This window comes from Lycium barbarum, chromosome 10 (assembly GCF_019175385.1).
Source record: "Lycium barbarum isolate Lr01 chromosome 10, ASM1917538v2, whole genome shotgun sequence".
Lineage (NCBI taxonomy): Eukaryota > Viridiplantae > Streptophyta > Magnoliopsida > Solanales > Solanaceae > Lycium > Lycium barbarum.
The window spans coordinates 7150985-7174368 of NC_083346.1; the positions used below are offsets into that span (position 1 = coordinate 7150985).

At 34.6% G+C, this 23384-nt stretch overlaps 1 protein-coding gene across 1 annotated transcript; it reads left to right on the top strand.

The window, feature by feature from the left end:
* The first annotated feature begins 962 nt into the window (after nt 1-962).
* Nucleotides 963-6931, top strand: LOC132615037 (protein FLOWERING LOCUS T 1-like). Its single transcript, XM_060329593.1, has 4 exons — nt 963-1472; nt 4082-4143; nt 5595-5635; nt 6377-6931. The coding sequence occupies exons 1-4, from the start codon at nt 1233-1235 to the stop codon at nt 6598-6600; spliced, it is 567 nt and encodes a 188-aa protein (XP_060185576.1). The 5' UTR covers nt 963-1232; the 3' UTR covers nt 6601-6931.
* The last annotated feature ends 16453 nt before the right edge of the window (nt 6932-23384 follow it).

Sequence of the window (23384 nt, forward strand, 5' to 3'; positions counted from 1 at the left end):
AATCAAATAGCTTCCGCTGCCGGCTGTCGGCTATAACCCATATATGCCGCCCGTCTGGCCAATGAATATATTGGCAAACGTCGGGCCAATGATATATGCATGAACAATAATCATGCTGAGAAGAAAAAAATATTGTAGAGAGGTGCAAATAAATTTGCACAAGAGGAAGGAACAATCTTCTCTAGAAATTGGAGAAGTGGGTTAAAAAAAAGGGTGGTGACAAGTGCACCAACAGGGTTGGAGACAACTGCTTCAACGAAAATTTGGTGTTGGTGACAAGGGCATCAACGGGGTTGAAGACAAGTGCTTCAATAACATTTGGTGTTGGTGACATGTGCATCAACGCGTTGAAGGCAAGTGCTTCAACAAAAATTTGGTGTTGTTGACAAGTGCATCAATAGGGTTAAAAACAAGTGCTTCAACAAAATTTGGTGTTGGTGACAAGTGCATCAATGAGGTTGGAGACGAGTGCCTCAACAAAATTTGGTGTTAGTGACAAGTGCATCAATGGGGTTGATGACAAGTGCTTCAACAAAATTGGAAGATGGTGAGTGACGGTTGAAGAGAAAGTGCTTCAACAATTAATGATGGGTTGGAAACAAGTGCCTCAGTAATTTGAAGATGGTGACAAGTGGATCAAGAATGAGATATACAATTTTGAATTACGGGAGAATGTTGGAAATAATAATTCAAAATTGTAAAAAACCAAAATTGGTTAGGATTTGGTATTTTAAATTCATGTCTAGTTAGAATTTACAGTCAAATTAGTATAGGAATGAGCTTTCCTGTTTTGAGTTAAAGTAAGTTTCTTACTATTATAAATACAGGTGCTACTAGCTATTTCCATACCAAGAGAGAACAAGAAAGAATAAGAGATATTTTAGAGATTCGTAGAGTTTATCAATAAAATATTTTCCTTCACAACTTTGTGAAACTCGTGTGTTTATGTGAAATTCCTTAGAGATATGGATTAATAAACTCACGAGGCACAGATAATGCAAGTAAATAAAGGGATTGCTTAATTATTAAATAGTATGCATGCCATTCTGTGGCTATAGGCCGGCCTCAGACGTGTGGAATTGACACAAGATTCTGTTTCTCCTTTGAATTTGCAAGTGGATCAAAGTACCAAGCAAAAGGGCTATCATCAAATTGGAGAAAGGAAAAAAAAGAGGTTAACTTAGATTCTTGTACAGATAACTAGCGTGTATAAATACCCTTCTAGCTAGCTCATGATCAATGACTCTTTGTATAGTGTTCATCAATTATTCATCATGCAAAGAGGAAGAGATACTTTGGAACTTGCTGGAGTGATAGGTGATGTATTGGATCCATTCACAAGGTCTATTAGCCTAAGAGTTGTTTATAGCAATAGGGATGTTAAAAATGGATGTGATTTGAGGCCTTCTATGGTTATCAACCAACCAAGGGTTGAAGTTGGAGGGAATGATCTTCGCACTTTTTACACTCTGGTATACTCTCTCTCTCTTATATATATATATATATATATATATATATATATATATATATATATATATATATATATATATATATTACTACTATATATAAGGGACAATCAAGGAGTATTTGTAGTCCTCACAAAAGTTTCCAATTTAATGTTAAACATTTCAATTAATTACTTCTAGGTCCCAAATTTATTTTTTAAGGTTAAATTTATTTTTAAATTTTATTGTCTACTTTTCATTATTTTACTTTTACTACTATATATAAGGGAGAATACCTATTTTTTGTAGTCTTCACGTAAATTTTTATTTACTCTTTTTACCCCTAATTAAAATTTTAGTGGCTTTGTGAATCTTCACACATTTTGGTAAATTTTGAAAACTTTAAGGACTTTTTTCATGCCCCTAAAAATGATGATTATGAAAAAGGTTATAGAGTCCCCTCAAAGCATACTCATACATACTTGAATCTTTTATGTAGAAATATTATTAAATTTATTTCAAATTATGTTTTTCCTTAAGAGTTTATTATAGACACATAAAGAGTTATCATGTCATTCAATTCTATCTTAATATAGGCTTAATTATTGAACTAAAATATTATTCTAATAATAATATTTATTATTTATTAATGTTATTTATCATTTGCTATTTTAATTTTTTATTCATCCATTTAGTAATTTCTTTTTAATTTTCTACTACAATCTTATGTCATACATGCTGGCGGACATAAGTAATTTATAAGGATTTCACTTAAGTTTGGATTAAGTTTGAAATTAAGAAAATAAATATAAATAACTTATATCATTGTTAAATATGTCAAAAATGTATCAAAATATGTAAATTACAGTCCCTCTGTCTCAATCGAAAAAATGAATTCCGAAGTACGGTAGTTAATTAATAAATTTTATGTGCGCACACTATTAAAATAAAATTTATTTACTATATTAAAAGAGCCGAGGGTCTTTCGGAAATAGCCGTCCTACCTTGGTAGGAGTAAGGTCTGCGTACACTCTACCCTCCCCAGACCCCACGTTGTGGGATTTCACTGGGTTGTTGTTGTTGTTGTTACTATATTAAAAGAGTAACTATAAAATATTAGTTTTATATATTATGAAAATGTTTGAAAAAATAATGTAGTTAAAGAATATACAATTTGATTTTTAACAATAATAATACTAGACAATTGCAAAAATTATATTTTTTACTTTTGTCTTAAATATTAAAATATTTTGCAAAATATCGGATAATCAATATTTTATATAGTTTAGGATAAAATAGTTACGTTTAACATGAAAAAGTTATTACAATGTAGATTTCATAAAATGGTTTATTAAATTAAGAAAAGGTAAAAAATGTTATTTTTTAACATGCATCTTTTGGAAGGTAAAAGAAAGCTTAAAGTGAGAACAATTAATTCTATTGACTTTTCAGTATTTTTTTTCTGATTTAATTTGAAAGAATCTACAAAAAATTCTTGTAATATCAAGGCTTTTAATTATTTATATTTATTTGTAAGTTAACTTTATTTATTTTATCATGCAACAATATTTGCGCGTCAAATATATTTGGCATACATTGAATACTGTAGTATCTTTGGTAAAAAAATAAGTTACCCAGTATGAATTCAATTCAAAGAAACAAATGAAATTAATTTAACATATGAACACTCAATTGGGATCATCAGAGACTTTAATCTCAAAAAATTTAAGTAAAATGGAAATTAGAAGAGCTTTCAAATGTTTGATTTTTTTTAAATCTAATATATAATTAAACTAAGAAAAATACTTTTCTTTAATTTTCAGGTACTTTTTTGTGCTTTAATATTTAGAAGTCTTTTGAAGTATCAGATTGATGTTAAAAAAATAAAGCAGCAAAAGCAGAAAAATTTAAAAGATATCTACAACTTAAAATTTTAACGTCAGTTTGGGCCCGGACGTAGCACAGGCCAAAAGACACTAGTACATATATATATACACAATCTCACTATCGTTTTTGCTATATTGCACTAGCTAGCTATAGCTTTGATATACAAAATTTTATTGTTCATTTTGTACACATATCGTGAAAATACTTTTTCTATAATGAGCGGTAGTGACGTTTGAATACATCATATCTGTTTGCTTCGATGCTAAGTTAAAACGTGTGATCATTTCATCAAAAAAGTTAATAAGTTGTTAAATAAGACGAAAGTTTTTTCCTTGAAAAATGTTTTGAGATGAAAATTAAAATATTATTGGGGGTTTGGTAGGTGAATGAAAACATATATTTAAAATTGATAACAATATTAACAAAAATCAGATCGTGTTCCGATGAAGGATTGATAATAATGTCTAAGTATTGGTTGGTGTTAGTGATGATATGAAATTGAAAGTTAAGATAGTCACGAGTGAAATGACTTTTGTGCATCCACAAGTGAGTGAAGTCATTGTCTCACTTTTGATGACGGGCAATCCAAGTTTGCATCTTAAAAGTATTTTCTAATGAGCAAACATCAACAAGTGACTCTCTCATGAAAAATATTTTCTGAAAATAAGACTTCCGTCATATCAAACACACCTTAATCTTAAACGTTTTACAAGGGGTGTATGAGAATTTTTCTGCTCATGTTTGTGTAGGTTATGGTGGATCCTGATGCTCCAACTCCAAGCAACCCATGCCACAAGGAGTATTTACACTGGTAAGTTCTTTTTTTGAAAAAATAAAATAAAAAAATTAGCCAAGAATATTACAGGTGTCTAATTTGTAGCAAACTATCAGATTTGTGTGGTGGCTTTATTCAATTATATCATGTAATTAAGAACCGACTTAGGCCTCATTTGTTTGCACTTATTGGAGGTCTGAATCTGAATGGTTCAGACCTTAAGCCATTAAATGTATTTGTTTGCATTAAGATCTAAGCACCTATTGGGTCTGAATAGGTCTTAATCATTAAGATCTTGAACCAAGTCTTAATATTATTAAAAAGTATTTTTGTATGAGACTTTTTTATCACCAGCTCCAACCCTAACCTCAATCCTCCACCTCAACCCCACGCACACCCACCCACCCATCCACCTCAACCCCACTCCATCACCCACCCACCCTCCACTGCAACCCCCCACTCCCCACCACCAACCCTTACCCCACACCACCCACCCCTAGTCCCCACTATCCCCCACCTCCCACCACCAACCCCACTCCCACCAACCCCAACCCTCACCCCAACCACCCACCACCCACTCACCCCTCCACCTCCACTCAACACCCATCGCGACTATAAAACATCTCCACCATTACTAGTGAACATAAATGTTTCATTTTTTTTATCAAATAATTTATTTTATTAAATTTGTATTTATTTTCTACTATTTAGTTACTTTTTAATTTAAATTGTATATTTATTATGTTTAAATAAATACATTATGCACATTCAGATATTGAAAAACAAACAGTCTTAATTATTCAGTATTCAGACCTAAAGATAACATCTTAATAATTCAGATATACATTCAGATTCAGACGTCTTAATCTTAATGAAAACAAATGAGGCCTTAAAGTACTCTAGCTATACTAGTAAAGTTGATTAAGTTTTTAGATACACCGATTCTACTGAATTCCAACAACACCTAAAGTATTAATAAGAGATACTTTTGTGATATACTTTTCCCTAAATATTATACGTATGGATATCAATTATCTATTTATCCTCGAATATACGCAACAATTCTATTTGGATTTAGTATCTTGGTCGAAATGGTGATATATATAGCAAGAGGATTAGATTTTAAGTAGCTGGTAGCAAAGGCGGATCCAGGATTTAAACTTTATGGGTTCAACCTTTTAAGATTCTTAGCGTTGAATCCACAATATTTTAAAAGTTATTGGTTCATGTCTATTATTTATTGCAATTTTAATAAATTTTTACACATAAACTTATGTGCCGTGTCGAAAGTTATGGGTTCAATTGAACCCCATCTATAATACTACATACGCCCCTGCCAGGTAGGGTGGATGGTAACTACCCTTCCATCCTTAATAAGTCTCGAATTCACCCCCTTCAACTTTTAATTATTAATTGCATTTCTATGAAATATAGAATCATTATTCAAGTAACACAGTTATAACTTGTTCTCTGATTAATTTTGTTAGGATGGTCACTGATATCCCAGCAACCACAGGAGTAAGCTTTGGTACGTACTCTATCCTAATTCATAGTACTAGTTTGTCAGCACTTTCAGTACATTTTTTTTTTTACATATTACTATTATTTAATATTTATCAAGTGATTTATCCGTAATTACTTAATAACTAATCTGATTATGTAAATATAATTTCGCACAGTCAGTAACTAGAAGTTAAACTCGAAAATATTTTCTTTTCTCCCTTGAGAGCTAAAGGTGAAAAAAGAGAATCCAACATTGAGGGTTAAATCGCTCAAAACTTAAATAGAACATTTGACTGTTATGTATCTTTTGTATATGTGAAAATTGTATGAGCTAGTCACTTCTCAAATCGCTTTTTAAAAAATAGCCCATGATTGAAAATTTCGCTGAAAAGTAATCACTTGATGGCGAAACTCTGTCATAAATTTCAAACTTAAACAAGTAAAAAGTCCAGGATACTGTCATGATTTAAGTATCATGGATTCCAAAAAGGGATTTTCACACATTATAGCCGACTCCCAAACTAATAGCTTTAAATGTGCTCGCTTTTTTATTAATGTAATAATATACATTTAAGATACACATTTTATACATAATTAATATTTTATACATAATGAGTGTGTATATATATATATATAACTAGCAGATGTAATTAGTTTTGACCCAATGGCCAAATATGTTAAAATCTCTTTCAATAATAGTTCCGGAAAAAGGCTATTTTTGAACTTTACCCTTTATATATTTGATTGTTTATTATTGTGCTTCTAGGCAATGAAGTTGTATCTTATGAGTGCCCACAACCAACAATGGGAATACATCGACTTGTTCTTGTGCTATTTCGTCAATTGCGTCGAGAATCTGTCCATGCTCCAGAAAATCGTCAGAATTTCAATACAAGAGATTTTGCAAAGATCTATAATCTTGAATTACCCGTTGCTGCTGTTTATTTCAACTGTCAAAGAGAAAATGGTACTGGTGGCCGTCGAGTATAATCTTGCATATGTTTTTCGGATTCTCCAGAAATCTCATGTCGAATCCTTGAAGAATTTGACATGCAATTGATATTTTGAAGAATCCGAGCAGCATAGAATCTTACTAGTCAGTATTATCCATGCATGCAACTATGAAGTATTTGTATTCAAGAAATAATTACAAGCATGCATTATAAATAATCAGAAACAACAATAGCATACAAGTATTGATAACTATATAGGTCGTAGTAGTCATCTTGTGTAATTTCAGTTATCCTAAAAAGAATCGGTGACTGCATATATACATATATAGAACAGCAGTAAAGAAAAGAGTAAAGTTTCTTCTCTCTTATAGTATTACAATTTACAACCTTACATTAATCAATGTCAATTTTGTTACATGGTGTTAGTTCATTAGATAATAATTTAAGAAAGTAAAAAAAAAAAAAATGGAACTTGTGGTCTAAAACAAGTTATCAATATTTGTGTATCTATAAATTATATTTCATTAAGGGTAAAATGAGAAATTTAAAATTAAAATCCTTTTAATTATAAAAAGGTATCGTATTTTTGGAACAAATTAAAAAAATGTGTTATATAATTAGGACCGAAGGAGTACATGATACGGAGAACTCAGGTTTTCCAACTGATGCAAGAATCAATATAACTAAGAGTCCGGAACTTTTTTAACCCAAAAAATAAATTTTGGAACCAAACTAACCCATTAAAAAAAAAAAAAAAATCAAAGTAGGCTTGAAACAGTTCGCCTTTTTTTTCTCTTTTCTTTTTTTAAGCTATCAAAATCACGTTTTTTCCATACTTTGGGCAAAGATTAGTCATGTTTCAAAACCCCGAAATATCAATATGTTATATAGAACTTAATATATTTTTTTGTGTACAATAACGTCGGCTCATTACTTGCTTCGGGGGACTTTATTGAAAGAGATTAATTTCGTGATTCTTCTCATTGATGGAATTGGTAAATATACCATTGTTACAAAGTCATATTAGGATACAAAATATACTAACCTAAATTAGAAGATTTACAAAATATTCTATGACTACATATTTACATTATTTATCACACCCCCGCAGTCGAAACGGGAGGTTGACGAACGCTGAGACTGTCCCGAAAATCCTCAGATAAGACCTGCGGCAGTCCTTTAGTGAAAATATCGGTGAGCTGATATCGGGACGGAACATGAAGGACACGTACGTGGCCGCGCGCAACCTTCTCACGAACAAAATGGATATCCATCTCAATGTGCTTGGTGCGCTGATGCTGGACTGGATTCCCTGACAAGTAAATAGCACTGACATTATCACAATAAACCAAAGTAGCCTTAGGGACTGGACAATGTAGCTCCAAGAGCAGGTTACGTATCCAACATGATTCAGAGACAACATTAGCAACCCCCCTATATTCTGCTTCCGCACTGGAGCGGGAAAGAGTAGGTTGGCGTTTGGATGACCAAGATATCAAATTGTCTCCCAAAAACACGCAATAACCCGACGTTGAACGTCGTGTGTCGGGACATCCCCCCCAATCAGCATCAGTATACGAAACCAAATCAGTAACTGAAGATGGATAGAGATGCAAACCATGATCAAGAGTACCCTGAATATACCGAATAATCCGTTTAAGAGCAAGCATATGCGTATCTCGTGGAGCATGCATATGAAGACAAATCTGCTGCACGGCATAAGAAATATCCGGTCTGGTGAAGGTTAGATACTGAAGAGCACCTGCAAGACTCCGGAAATGAGTGGGATCTTCACAAAGATCGCCAGAAGCGACACTGACCTTCGGTTTAGTGTCAACCGGAGTGGAAGAAGGCTTACACGATGACATGCCTGCACGCTCAATAATCTCCGTAGCATAACTTCGTTGTGAAAGAAACATACCACCCTTGTGACGGGTCACCGCAATGCCAAGAAAATAATTCAAAGGACCTAGGTCCTTCATTGCAAATTCTGAGCCAAGAAGGTCCATAATCGAACAACGGAGAGTATCTGAAGAAGCAGTAAGAATAATATCATCCACATATAGTAAAAGATAAGCCAAGTCGTGCCCTTTGCTGTAGATGAACAATGAGTTGTCGGACCTGCTATTAACAAAACCAATGGAATAAAAAAAGTCAGCAAATCTTTTATACCAAGATCTCGGTGCTTGTTTAAGCCCATATAAGGACTTGCGCAACAAGCACACATAATCGGGATGAGATGGGTCTCGAAAACCCATTGGCTGATGCATATATACTGTCTCCTTGAGCTCGCCATGAAGAAATGCATTTTTGACATCCAACTGATGAATGGGCCAATGCTTAGAGAGAGCTAGACTTAAGACAGTGCGAATCGTAGCTGGCTTTACGACCGGACTGAAAGTCTCACCACAATCAATGCCAACCTGCTGTGTTTTTCCATCACCTACAAGACGGGCTTTATGCCTCTCAAAATCACCATTAGACTTTTCTTTATGAGTAAAAATCCACATAGACCGAATAACATTCACATTAGGTGGACGGGGTACCAACTCCCACGTCTTATTTTTAATAAGAGCATCATATTCATCATTCATGGCCAATTTCCAATTCGGGTCACGTAGCGCATCCAACGGATTACGAGGTATGGGGGACCTGGTAACTGCCGTATGTAGATTAAATGGGTGCTTGGGCTTAAAGATCCCGCGCTGACTACGAGTGACCATGCACGTTTGGGTAGGAGGCTGCTGGATAGAAGGAGTATTGGTGGAGTTTTGTGGGCTGTTGGCAAGCTGGCTGGGCATATGTGCGGGCTGGTCTAGCGTAGAGGAAGGGAGACGCTGCTGCCCAACCGAAGGTAGCGTGGGCAGCTGGCCCATAGCAGGCGGAAAACCACTGGGCAGCGGGGGAGGGGGACACGGCTGCGGTGGAGAGGGGCTGGTGGCGAGATGACGGATCAAGTAAGGGGAAAAACCATCATCAAGGAAGTCATACAAGGTGGGAGTGGAAGTGTGGATTTTAGAAAACGGAAATTGAGTCTCATCAAACAACACGTGACGACAAATAATGATTTTATTTGAGGATAAATCAAAGCATTTGTAGCCACGATGGCTTGGTGGATATCCCAAAAAGACACATGGAGTTGACCGAGGTTGCAACTTGTGAATAGTAGTAGACGGAAAAAGGGGATAACATAAACACCCAAAGACCCGGAGATGAGAATAAGATGGTTTCCGTTGATAAAGAACTTCTAAAGGGGATTTGTGACCCAACAACTTGCTTGGTAGAATATTAAGGAGATAAGTTGCCATTTGCAATGCATGATGCCAAAAAGATGGAGGAATGGAGGCATGAGCAAGAAGAGTGCGGATGACATTATTTATTGAGCGAATTTTTCTTTCGGCTTTCTCATTTTGAGAGGATGTATGAGGACAGGAAAGACGGAAAGACATCCCATTGGACGCACAAAATTTTCTGATACCATGAAAGAGATTAATTCCGTGATTCTTCTCATTGATGGAATTGGTAAATATACCATTGTTACAAAGTCCTATTAGGATACAAAATATACTAACCTAAATTAGAAGATTTACAAAATATTCTATGACTACATATTTACATTATTTATCATTTACAACCCCTAAAACAACGATCCAAACGTTTAGGTATACTTGATGTAATGAGCCGACGTTATTGTACGCAAAAAATAATGTTAAGTTCTATATAACATATTGATATTTCGGGGTTTTGAAACATGACTAATCTTTGCCCAAAGTATGGAAAAAACATGATTTTGGTAGCTTAAAAAAAGAAAAGAAAAAAAAAAGCACCCTATTTCACGCACAGAATCTGTGCGTGAAGCCTACTTTGGTTCTTTTTTTTAATGGGTTAGTTTGGTTCCAAAAGTTAATTTTTGGGTTAAAAAAGTTCCGGACTCTATAACTAATGAATTTGATTTTCATACAAGACGAACAAACTTACCGTACTACGTTTTCTGCAAATTAGGAACTTAGGAAGTAGTGAAGAAAAAAAAACATGAATAGTGAGAACTACCAAGGTACTTAGTGGGATGAATTAATCCTTTTATCTTTGATCAGAAGTTTCGAGTTCAAATTCTGAGAATGAGTAGGAGAAATTTCTGTTCAGGAGCGCTTACTCCTTAAATAAACACTAGACGATGTGAATCTGAGTTAATTGGACGTTGAATTCAGAATATATACCAGATGATTATAACAAAAAATATTGAAGATCGAAGAGGGAGGGGATCGGTGACATAGCCACATATGGTCAATTGAATACCTTTTATGAAAAGTTATCCTCCCTCCGTCCCAAATTAGGTCATTTTCTACTTCTCGGGAGTCAATTATTTGATTAATCTTCGAAACTAGATTAGATTAGATCAACTCTATATTTTACGATTAATTTAGATATTAAAAAACTAAACTAAAAGTACTAACTTTTTTCATGTCAATTTGATAAAAAATAAATCTGAAAATATTGGTCAAAGTTCACATAATTTGATTCCGGAGAAGCGAAACATGACAAACAATCTAGTTCGGAGGCCGGAGTATAATATATATAAACAAAATACATTGTATTTATCTAAAGTCATTTTTTATACAACAACATACTCAGTGTAATCTCACAAGTGGGGTCTGAGGAGGGTACAATGTATGCAGACCTTACTCCTACCTTGACAGGGAGAGATGTTGTTTCCGATAGACCCTCTGCTCAAGTAAAACAACAACATAACAATTACGAAAACATATGCAATAGCAATATCATCATAGTAAGAAAGCTGAAGCAGAAGAGACAGCAAGTAGTAATAGAAAACTAAGAATACGAAGAAATGGAATACTAAAATAATAACAAAGATGATAATAATACTAATCCTATTGGTAAGGAAAATGATACTATTCCTATTAATATCCTTTCACCCTAATCCTCGACCTCCATACCCTCTTTTGTCCTCAATAAGTCAAAACTTGCCATGTCCTGCGTAATCACCTCTCCCCAATACTTCTTCGACCTACCTGTACCTCTCCTCCAGTTCTCCATTGCAAGCCTGTCATACGTCCTATCTAAAGTTATTTTTTATACATATATGTTAAATCTTAAATATTTTTTGCTAATTCTTAGCGTCGCTACCAGATAGGATAATGATCGGATCGGATCAGACCGGATCGTTAGAACGTTAACATTATTTGAAAGGAGAATTGGACAGATGCTTGGAGGACCAATGTCGACTAGTTGCCACAAATTAACTGCCATAAGAAAATCCGTTGGATGAAACTAGTAAAACAGCTTTACTGTTGGGTAGGACCCAAGTAGAAAAAGCTTTAGAATATTTACTTATAGGGTAAACCAAATAGACATTCATGTCTAACGGTAGGACAAGTTCAACTTCAGACCCTGATGTCAACTATATTTTGAAATCTGAGATTCATGTGTTCGAAGTTAATTTTGAAACGGTTAAACTTACCAAAAAAAAAAAAAAATGAACTCAGGCTATGCCTTAAATCATTATTCTCAAATTGACTATCTGTGCACAAAGGCATATTTAGAATTTTAATAAGATATGTGTACTATTACGAAGAAGAGAATTCTTTTTTTAAAATTTTCCAGGTTTGAATTCCTGGTGCTGATGTATTTGTTTATGTAAGAAATACAAAAAGTATTTTGGGGGGGGGGGGGGACTAGACTAATACCTAGAGCTGTCAAATTGGGCTTGGCCCGTGAGGCCGGCCCAACCCAGCCCTTTAATTAAGTGGGGTTGGGCTAGGCATTTTGCAGCCCATTTAGAAGTGAGGCTCAAAAGCCCAGCCTCAGAGGCTGGGCCGAGGCCAGCCCGTGAGGCCCAAAATTAATTAATTAATTATTAATTTAAAATTCTAAAATAACTAAACAAGAAAACATAAAGGAAGAAAAATAGATACTAATACATAAAACATAATACATAAACATAAGCCTAAAAAAGACACTAGGGTTTTCTACTTTTCTTAACATCACTTTCTTTTCTTCTGCGCAGCTTTCTTAGTTTCTTTAGCCTTCCACAGTTCCACTGAGTCGAGTGAAGAAGAAGCACAATAAGTCAAAACCTGGTAAGTAATTTCTCTTCTCCATACATAAAGAGTGTTATTTTTGACTTTGTAAATTGATTTGATTTTTTATAATCGATTTGGGGTTTTCGTTATCAACATCTTCTTTTCAGTTTCTTCTACATAATGAGACCCTTTTGTGCAGCTATGTCTGCTATTAAGTTAAAAGTCTTGTTTGATTAGATGTTGGTTGGAGCATGTGTAAAATATAAAGTACCTTTTTCTATAAAGCAAAATTATCAACGAGAACTTGCATTGTGTTTGATTAGATGTTGGTTGGAGCATATGTAAAATTATAAAGTACCTTTTTTCTATAAAGCAAAATTATCAAAATTCCACAAACTACTGTAGATACTCTCCAAATCTTGATAATATCAACGAGAACTTCCATTGAGGGTTCAATTTTGTCCTGCTTTGTATTTTTTTTAGTAAAGAATTGAAGCCAAATATTGGGTTTTCTTACTGTTAATATGTCTTGGATGTTTATTGTTACTACAACCCTGTTTGAGAATGAATAATGAATTTATATTATTTAACAATCTTCTTTTTTATCTTATTATAGGAACATCCATGGAGGATGATGATCATAGTACACCTGAAGCTAGTTTAGAGGTGAATGAACCTGAAGATGAAGAACTTGAACAGAAAAAACTGAGGCAGTTAAAATCGAATGTTTGGATTTATTTCAAGAAGACTGGTAGAGGTAAAGATGGAGTGGAAAGGGAAATATGTAGAGGTTGTAAAGATCCATATCGGGTTGGTTCTACTCCAGGACCCAAAGGTAAGAACTATGGAACATCACATTTAAAACGTCATTTAATTAGATGTAAAAAACTGAAATACCACAGTTTGGGTCAAATGTTTATGGATAAACAAGGTAAAATACAGTCTAGAAAAATAGACCAATTGGTTTCACGTGAAATGCTTGCTGAAGCTATCATTAAGCATGATTTGCCGTATTCTTTTGTTGAATATGATGGAATTAGAGCTTGGGCAAATTATGCAAGTCCAGAATTAATAATGCCATCTAGGAACACTTCTGTTGTGGATGTCCAAAAAGTGTATTTCAAAGAGAAGGAAAAGTTAAGACAAGTCTTAGCTAAGATTCCGAATCGAGTTTGCTTAACTTCTGATTTCTGGACAGCAGGTACTTCTGAGGGGTATCTTTGTTTAACTGCTTCATATGTTGATGACAATTGGAAGTTAGTTAGTAAGATTTTGAATTTTTGTCGTATGATTCCTCCTCACACAGGAGTAGAATTGGCTGCAACTATATATGATTGTTTGAAAGAGTGGGGCATTGATAAGAAGGTGTTCTCTATCACTTTGGATAATGCGACTAATAATGATAGCATGCAAAATATTTTAAAAGGGCATCTTAGTTTGCAACAGAGTTTATTATGTGATGGTGAGTACTTTCATGTGCGTTGTTCTGCCCATATTCTGAATTTAATTGTTCAAGAGGGTTTGAAAGCAGCTAATGATGCTTTGTTTAGAGTTAGAGAAAGTGTGAAGTACGTCAAAGGATCAGATGCTAGAATGAGAAAGTTTGAGCAATGTGTTAAGCAAGTGGGAATTAATACAAATTTGGGTTTACGTTTAGACGTGGCTACCAGATGGAACTCAACATACTTGATGCTTGAGAGTGCACTACAGTATGAAAAAGCTTTTTCCAGTCTACAGTTGGTTGATAGAAATTACTCTCATTGTCCTACATCTGATCATTGGAGAAGGGCAGAAAAAATATGTGAATTCTTGGAACCTTTTCATGAAATAACCAACTTGATTTCTGGTTCAAGTTATCCGACCTCCAACTTGTACTTTATGCAAGTTTGGAAAATTGAATGCATGCTGATGGAGAAGGCACAGAATCCAGATGGAGTTATTAAGGAAATGGCTTCAAGAATGTCCAAGAAGTTTGATAAATATTGGAGTAAATATAGTGTAGTGCTTGCCTTTGGAGCAATCCTTGATCCTCGCTTCAAGTTGCAACTTTTAAGGTATTGCTACTCTAAGGTAGATGATGCTTCTGCACAAGAGAAGGTTGAAACTATGAAAAAAAAATTGTACAAGCTCTATGAATATTATGTAAATAGTCAAATTGGAGCAACTACTTCTACTATTTTGTGTAAACCAACTCAAGAAAGAAGCCGATCCAAACAAAAGGAATCCAGATTATTTGATGTAAGTAATTTTTACTTTATTCTTGATGAATTCTCTTATTCATTTTGGTGTAAGTGATACTTTTTAATCAAGCAATTATATTTCCTATTTCTTCCTCTTCTTTTTATTTTTATAATCTGCATTTCATATTATAAATTAATAGGAATTTAAAATGTTCGAGAGTGAATCTTTTTGCAATGCTGGAAAGTCAGAATTGGACCTTTATTTGGAGGAACAGAAGCTGGATTATGAGAAGTTTCATGGGATGGATGTTATTAAGTATTGGAAGGAAAATGAAAGGAAATATCCCGACCTTTCAGTGATGGCACGTGATGTACTCAGTGTTCCAATTACTACTGTAGCATCAGAATCAGCGTTTAGTATTGGTGGTCGTGTTGTTACCAAGTACAGAAGTTGTATCCATCATGAGAATGTCCAAACTCTTGTTACTACAAGAAATTGGTTGCATGGATTTACTTGGCCTAATGCTGGTAATGTTTTCTTTGGTTAAATTACTATTGTTTTTCTTAATCTATTTGTTAATGGTTAACTAATTAATATTTTGTATGTGATGTAAAATATAGATGAAGATGAAGCTGTTAAGGAAACGATACCTCATATTGATTCAAATGTGCTCGATGGTTCTGGTCCTTCTGGATATGTTACAGCTGCAAGTTGAAATGAAGTTGTTAAGCTTTTATTGACTAGTTTTTTAATTTTAACTCGTCAGGATTTTATTTTTGTGACTGGGCAGAATTCTAGTGCAAGATTTGTATGTTTTTTGGATTATCAAACTGTAGAAGTTTGGCTTGCTAAATGTTGACCAGTTAGTTACTATGTTTCTGCTCATTCTTTTGCTTGATATTAATTACTATTATCTTATATAATACACTTGTTATTAAACTGAAGACCTATAATGGTTGGTGATTTTCCAGTGGCTATCTTGCTTACTGCTTGGTAATCACGTAAGATGGTAGCAGTTTTGAATTGATCATTTTTTATGCAATTTGTACTGTGGCTGCAAATGAAGACAGGTTGTGACTTTTTTTTTCCGTTTTTGATGTCTCAGTTTACTTTCAATTTCTATTGAAGGGCCAACCCGTCCTAACCCGTGGCCCGCTTAGGGCTGGGTTGGGCTGCCAGTTTGAAGGCCCTTCAATAAAAAGGGCTAGCCCGTCCTAACCCATTTAACTCCCTAGCCCGTTAGGGTTGGGTTGGGCCAGCCCGTTTTGACAGTTCTACTAATACCCCATGTATACATCACAGATTGCAAGGCAATCTAAAAAACACAACAAAGAGACTGTTTATATATCATGTTACACATTCTCTTTGTTCGAAGGCTAAGTATTTTAGCTAACAAAAAAGTTGGCCTTGTCATATTTGATCCTCATGTTAGGAATCTGTCTTTTAACCAGTGTTGACACCCAATTTTTTCCCTCCTTTATTTCAATTTATTTCCTGGGACTTCTAAATTTATTAACGAGCTGAGTAATTTATTTTCACTACTATTTTTCATTTCTACTACTATTAATATCGTTACTTTCATTTTCATTACTAGCATTACGTTATCATAAATTTTAATGGTTCATCATCATTTCATTTTAGGATTTGTACTCGCTAAATTAATTATAAGTCAATACTTTATTAAGTCCTTTATTTTTCTACATATTAATCATTAATCGACGTCGCATAATATATATTATACAAGTTAATCACTTAGAAGTTGTAGAAGTTAATTACTAAGAAGCCCAAAAGGAATTAAATCGAAGGAAGGAAGGGACTATGAAATTCGGCCAAAATGGCCCAAATCTGACCATAATCGGCCAATTAAGTTAACAATCCAGCCCATGATTATCTTTTCTAAACCCAAACAGACCCTTGGTCTTCATTGTGAAAGACACTAGCAAAGTGATGCCCTAATCCCCTTCAAATCTTCCACGCCGCCTCAACAACACCCTCACAATTTCTAGCTCATTTCCTTTAATTCTGGCAACATTTTAACTCGTCTCTACCCCTTCAGTCTGTGCTCGACCATTTTGGGTAAAGTTTTTATTGAATTTGTCATCTTCCAATGATTCAAACGCAATACGCTCATCCCTCTCCCTCACGTGGGATTTGACTTCCTTTTTCGATCGTTCTCCCACTATCTTTCCTGGTAGCAGCTTTGCTGCACTATTTTAGTGAAAATAACAGCCCTTACCATTGAAAAGCTGCCCGTCCCTGCCATTTCTTTTTGGCTTGCTTCAACCCATGACTTTTGTTTCTACAAAATTTTGAATTTTAAAATTTCAAGAACCCTAGAACTTCGATATGTATAGAGGCCTTAAGCATTCAGCGAAAAAAAAAAACATCCGGGGGGGGGGGGGGGGAAATCTCATATACACAACATTTTACCTACGGACCACTACTCTAAAAACTCGAGATCTTTAAAACTTTCATTCGTCGAGGTTCGGGTCTGTCCATAATGCGAGTATAGATTTGAGACTCGAGGCCCCCGTTCACTGTACCTAAGAAAGGTAATCTTTCTTCCTTTAAGCTCTTTTAGTGTGTGTTTAGTTCAGTATCATTTTTTTTGTGTTTGTGCTTAGGTTAAATTTTGTGTCATTATCTTTTCCTGTTGTGATTATTAGTAGTTTAGCATGTCTATCTATGCTTTACTTGTTAATTAATAGAGTACGTGACGATAATAGTTTATATGTCTCGTTAGTAGGATATTCAACCTTGTTTAAGTGTTGTTGTTAGATTAGGCATGACTAATAGGTAGACCTGTGTCTAATCTCTGTTTGTTCATGGTTATGTTAGTGAGGAACATTTCTGTAATGCTGTTTAACGTAGTTTAGTAATGGCACAGTAACATGGATTGCTGAGATTATAGCATAGTGAAGGCATATTCAGTTTGTTATTATGATAACAATATGGTTCTGTTTTGTTTTTGTCTTGAGGAAGGCCAAATATGGAATTTGTTGAAGTTATGAATGAGTCCTTTAAAAATCTGGCCTAGTTTGGTTAATGTCACTCTTTGCATAACTTGACTGGTCCTACACCATTAATTCTCATATATCCCTCTAAGTTCAGATCTATGTATTTTCATGTTCTGTTAGTGTAATGATGAAAGTTTGATTAAATTTTGGCCATAAATTGATCAGGACCTTTGAATGCTCCCTCCTTAGTGATTTTGTTCAAAAACTATGAGGCTGGCATCTTTAACTTGCTGTTGGCTCCAGTTTTGTCAAATCTCAGAATAGGTTCAAAAGAGTCTAAGCATTTAAAAGCTCAGTTCTAGCAACTTTAAATCTATACAAGTGACCTGTTGAGTCTTGTGATGATATTTTAAATTTCTTTATTGATGAAACATGCTAGCCGTATGCTATTTGATCATTTCTTAGTAAATTGGATCTGTTTGTACTCATCTGAGGACATTGGGTAAATTGGATGAATATATGCACTTGCTCTATGAAACCGTTCTTGCTTAATGAAGACGTCTCAGTTTTAAGGATTAGAGAAAGAGTAAAAATCTCTCTATGTTGATGGAGTTGGCTATTTAATTCTGAAGCCTATTTTGGGCTAGAATTGCTGGTGCATTTTTAGCCATCTTGCTGTTGTATTTTGGGTTGAAACTGCTGCGGCATTTTAGCCATTTTGCTGCTTTACCTTGGGCCATGAAGTGTTGTATTTCAGCCATTTTATGCCTTACTTACGGCCATGAACTGCTGTAGTTATAGCCACTTTTGTTGTTGTACTTTTGGGCCATGAACCACTGCGTTTTTTAGCTGAATTTCTGCTGTGCTTTGAGCTGAATTTCAGCTTCATTCTGAGCTGAATTGTTATTGTATTTTGAGGTTGTAACACCGCTTTAGATTAACCTTGCTGCTGCAATTTTTAGCAAGTGGCTCTAAAATTTAGCTCTAATTCGTTGAGGAATCAACATACCATTGTGTTGTTGTTTATTAAAGTCATTCAGATCTATTACTTTTGATATGATGCATTGAGTTTAGATTTGAGTAGTATTGATTATAGTTGGGCTCATTTACTAATTCTTTTCTCTCTCTGTCTTTGTATGTGAAATCCTTGCACGAGTCCGACGGACACCTCTCCCGCATTCGATGTTGGGCTAAAAGCCCAACGTAATATTCCTCGAGTCGCTCTATCAAACGTGCAAAAAAAAAAAGATTTTGGGCCGAAGCCCATATGGCAGAACATATGGCAGCAGTATTGAAATGGGCCAAACCCATTTAACACATTTGTTTCCGCTATTCTATTTTTGTGTATTTGATTGCTTGACTAACATTTTATCTTATTTTTGTTTCTTAGCTTAGATAAAACCTAGTGGAATACATGGGAATAGTTTATGATAACGAATGGTTAGAGTTCGAGTTTTCCTTAGAAGTAATGTATTTAAAACAATTTAGAATTTATGGTATTTGAATTTAGAACACCTATTTTAGTGGGCTAATGTGGAATTTATTTCGGTAATAAGGGAAATATTTTGGTTCCTTCATGATTCTAGGAAAGTTTTCTTTTAATTAGATAGGCTAATTGTACATTATATCGGTATAGTATAAAAAAATACTTTAGTTCATGTTTTTGACTCTAAGAAGGCTGTTTAATCGGATAAGTTTGAATTGGGACGCTAGTTTGATATAATAACGAAATGTTTTAATTCATTTTTGCGAAGCGTTTAGTATATCTTTGAAAGAAAATGGGCTTTATTTCTGTATAATAACGGAAGTATTTTAATGCATCATTTGAAAGAAAATAAGTTTTCAACGTTTCAAAGCCTTCATTCTCACTAAGTGCCTAAATTAACCAAGGAAAAGTCTATTTATAAAATTATTTTTCAAATTTGCATTAGCCATCTATCTATCTTATCTAGTCATTTAATATATTTTTAAGCTGTTAAAATCAATTAATACCTAGTTATTAAGTTGTTTCAAATATTTATAAAACGTTGCACAATCCTGTACTTCCTTTGGTTTACTTATAACTAAAGTCTTTTTATGCAAATTATCATCTTTTTTACAAGTCTTATTTTAAACAGCATATTTATATTTCCATTATAACCTTAGCGACACTTACAAGCTATTTTCTTAAATATTTAGCCTTAATTAATTAACATAAGTCTTGTCGGTTAACCATTGTTAATGGATCTTAAAGGATGCCTAATACCTTCTCTTTAGATTAGTTGAACCCTTACCTAGATCTTTTTGGTTTCGTAGACCTTAAAAATGGAGTTAACTTTAGAAAATAACTTTAATAAACTTTAGGTGTACTAATTCACCATAAATAATTAGGTGGCGACTCCCTAACTTTAATTAACCCCGGAATTACCAGAATGTTGTAAACCATTTTGACTCCGGTTAAAATGGGGTATAACATCCAGTACAAAAACAATTTTAGCACCAGAAAGCAAATGGTCATAGCTGCTGTAGAGAGTTTGTTCTCCTAATGTTGTGGCTAATTTAGCAAGATAATCAGTCACTTTGTTGGCTGATCTATAGCAGTGTAATAAAGTGATATCACTATTGTTAGTCAATTCTGCAGTATCCTCTACAATGGTCTTCAAGTTAAGATTTTGAGTGGTCTTGCTCTTCGTCATATCTACAATAAGAAGAGAATCCATCTCAATGGTGATGTGTTAGTATCCACTGTCTCTGCACCAACCAACAACATACCTAGCAGCCAAAGCTTATGCCATGTTGTGATCTCTGCATAGAACTGATGTAGCAAAGGCAAACAAAAAATTGTTGTCCCTAGCTATTCCATTCTCTTTCAAGAAACTTCTATCTGTGTTGACCTTTATCCAACTGCTCCTAGGAAAACTCCAAGTTACAATTTTGATGGTTGTTTTGTGCCTCATTCTCTCCACTTTTTTCACACAACTATACCCATGGTATGTCCATCTTGTGTGAAGGAAAAAATTTATGCATTGAGGCTCTTATTAGCCATAGGATCTACTGCTCCATTCTCCTGCTGTAAAATCTTGTTTGACTTCCATATCTGCAAGAGCATCTTGTTTTCCAAAGCACCCAGCATATCACAACAGGTGTGATTTGGATCATCATTTTGTGAATAACATTTCCTCCTTTGTCCTGCCACTAATTTTGTAGGAAGCTCCTCAATGTTCTACTTTGATAACTGATCTCCATAGGTTGACCATAAGACTTCCATAAATTTTGAGCAGGCTCACTATCTATGAAGAGATGCTTGATGGTCTCTGGTTGAGGATTTTCACAGCATAAGCAATCCATTGGACTTCTCTTCCATGACCTGCAAATAACATCATTAAAAGGCAATTTAAACTTAATTAGTCTCAAAGTCAAGGTCGCAAAGTCAAGGTTTTGGATCAAGTTCTTGTTTAATCGGCAAAGTTCCAAACTCCAAAGGTGTTTAAGGTCCAATATTTACTTATTCTATATTAGTACATGAAGTTCCATGTTCAAAATTGTGCATTTAATTGAAATTTGGCATTTGCATGAGATTTTGTACTAAATGATTATGTTATTTTTCTCCAGATTCGTATGTTTAATAGTGTATACATTTGCCTTGTATTTGTGAAAAGAAACAAAAAACTTAATTAGTCTCCACATTAAAAAGGATAGTTTAAATGGCACACTGTTGTGCCAAATTTTGTTTAATCGAATGTCTGGCATTCTGGTGTCTCTGATAGAATCCCAAGCAGATTTGTTGTTGAAAACTCCATCTGAGGTGGCATTCCAATATATAAAAATCCATTCTATAGTTGGGGACAATCTTTATGTTGATGATGTTGTCCACAAGCCAACCTGGAAGGAAATTCTATAATTTCTGAGTATCCCAGATCTGATCTTCAAAGAAGTTACTAACACGAGTCTTGGTAGAATGACTCTGATCAATGCAATAAGTGGCTAATGCCCCATATCCTGTCCAGTTGTCCCACCAAAAATTACTATTCCCTTTATGAATCCTCCAAATCAAATTGTGCTCAGCCTTCGATCTAACTTTAGTAAGAGATTTCCAGATATGCGAATTACTAGAAACCCATACTTTAGAGACGGAATGAGCTCTAATGCAATACTTAACCTTAGTGAATTTAGCCCACGAGGAATCCTACCTTTTGAATGTCCACCACTTTTTGATGTTAAGAACCTCACAAATGTCCTTCATGCTTCTTATTCTCAACCCCCCTTCACCTTTTGGATGATAGAAATTCTTCCATTAACTCCAATGATATTTGTCTTTGTCAGCACTAGAACCCTAAAAAAACCTAGCAAGATGTTTTTCAATCATTTTGATGATTCCTTAAAGATTTAATACAATCAAAGTGTAAATAGGCAGTGATTGAAGCACATGTTTAATCAGGATATATTTGCCTCCATGAGATAACATATTGCTTTGCCAACCATTTAATACTTTGATAACCTTAGAAAACATCTTCTCAAAATATTCATTCCTCTTTCTTCCTATGTATATAGGACATCTAAGATATTCAAAAGGGAATTCTTTATCAAGAAATCCAGTAGCACTTCTTATCTTGTTGATCCTGCTAGGACCAGTTCCAGGAGCATGAGGAAAAACATTTGTTTTTGTTCAATTTTCGCCTAGAGCTTTTTTCATACCACTTAATATGCTTCATAATCTTTTGATAGACTTAGTGTTGCTACTTGTGAAAATCACAATGTCATCTGCATAAGAAAGGTGGTTAATGCTAGGGCCTCTATCTGACATGGAAAAAGGAATGAAATATTACTGAAAATGAGATGTAGGACCGCTGTAGCGGGGCGAGGGTCGCTGCTGCGGGGATCGGAGAATTAATGAGGTCCACCGTAGCGGGATAATTCCCGCTATAGCGAGACCGCTACAGCAAAACGTCAACCGCTGGGAGACGAAAACTGACTTTATATTGCAAATTTTGAAGCCATTTCCCACATAATACCAAAACAGTTCCCAATAGCAGTAAGAGTCAATTTTCTAAGGTTAGGGCATCACTTCTCTTTGAAAGTAAGTTTGATCTCTATGTAGTTCATTCCCTACTCTTCCTTAAGTTCCATGATTAGTCTAAGGTCCTCTAATGGTGAATGAAAGGGTTAGAACCCTAGAATTAGTGAAACCTTGAATAATGAATGGGTTGTTGATTTTACTGTTGGTTAATCATCTAGGAGTGTAGATTAACACTAGCTAGGATGAGAATTTGTTTATTAATGGTGGAAATTATATGTTGAGACTTAGGGTTCTAATAAAAATGGTGCCTTTAGCTTAAAATCTGTTTGAAAGCAGTTGAATTGATTGGAAAACCCACCAATTGGAATAGTATGTCTGTAGGGGTTGAAATTAAGATGAATTCACCACTAAGTGATAGTTCGCTCATTTGAAAAGGGTAGATGTAATTGGGTTTTCTTCCTCAATTGGTGTTCTTGTTTGAGTAGATGATTCATTACTCGCTTAGCATTACATTAGCTAGACTTTGAACGTTCTGAAGAATTACGGAAGGGAAAAGCTGTCGCGGAATAGCTTGCATTATTCCAGTTCTGCATCTGAGGTAGGTTACGGTTTACTTGAGTTAGACTTTGGTTAGTTGATTGTATAT

What these genes read in the sequence shown, in the direction of transcription:
- LOC132615037 (XM_060329593.1), top strand. Translation starts at nt 1,233, where the DNA reads ATGATCAATGACTCTTTGTATAGTGTTCATCAATTATTCATCATGCAA. An exon ending in TTCGCACTTTTTACACTCTG is followed by an intron (nt 1,473 to 4,081) that starts GTATACTCTCTC and finishes ATGTTTGTGTAG; the next exon opens with GTTATGGTGGATCCTGATGC. An exon ending in AACCACAGGAGTAAGCTTTG is followed by an intron (nt 5,636 to 6,376) that starts GTACGTACTCTA and finishes TTGTGCTTCTAG; the next exon opens with GCAATGAAGTTGTATCTTAT.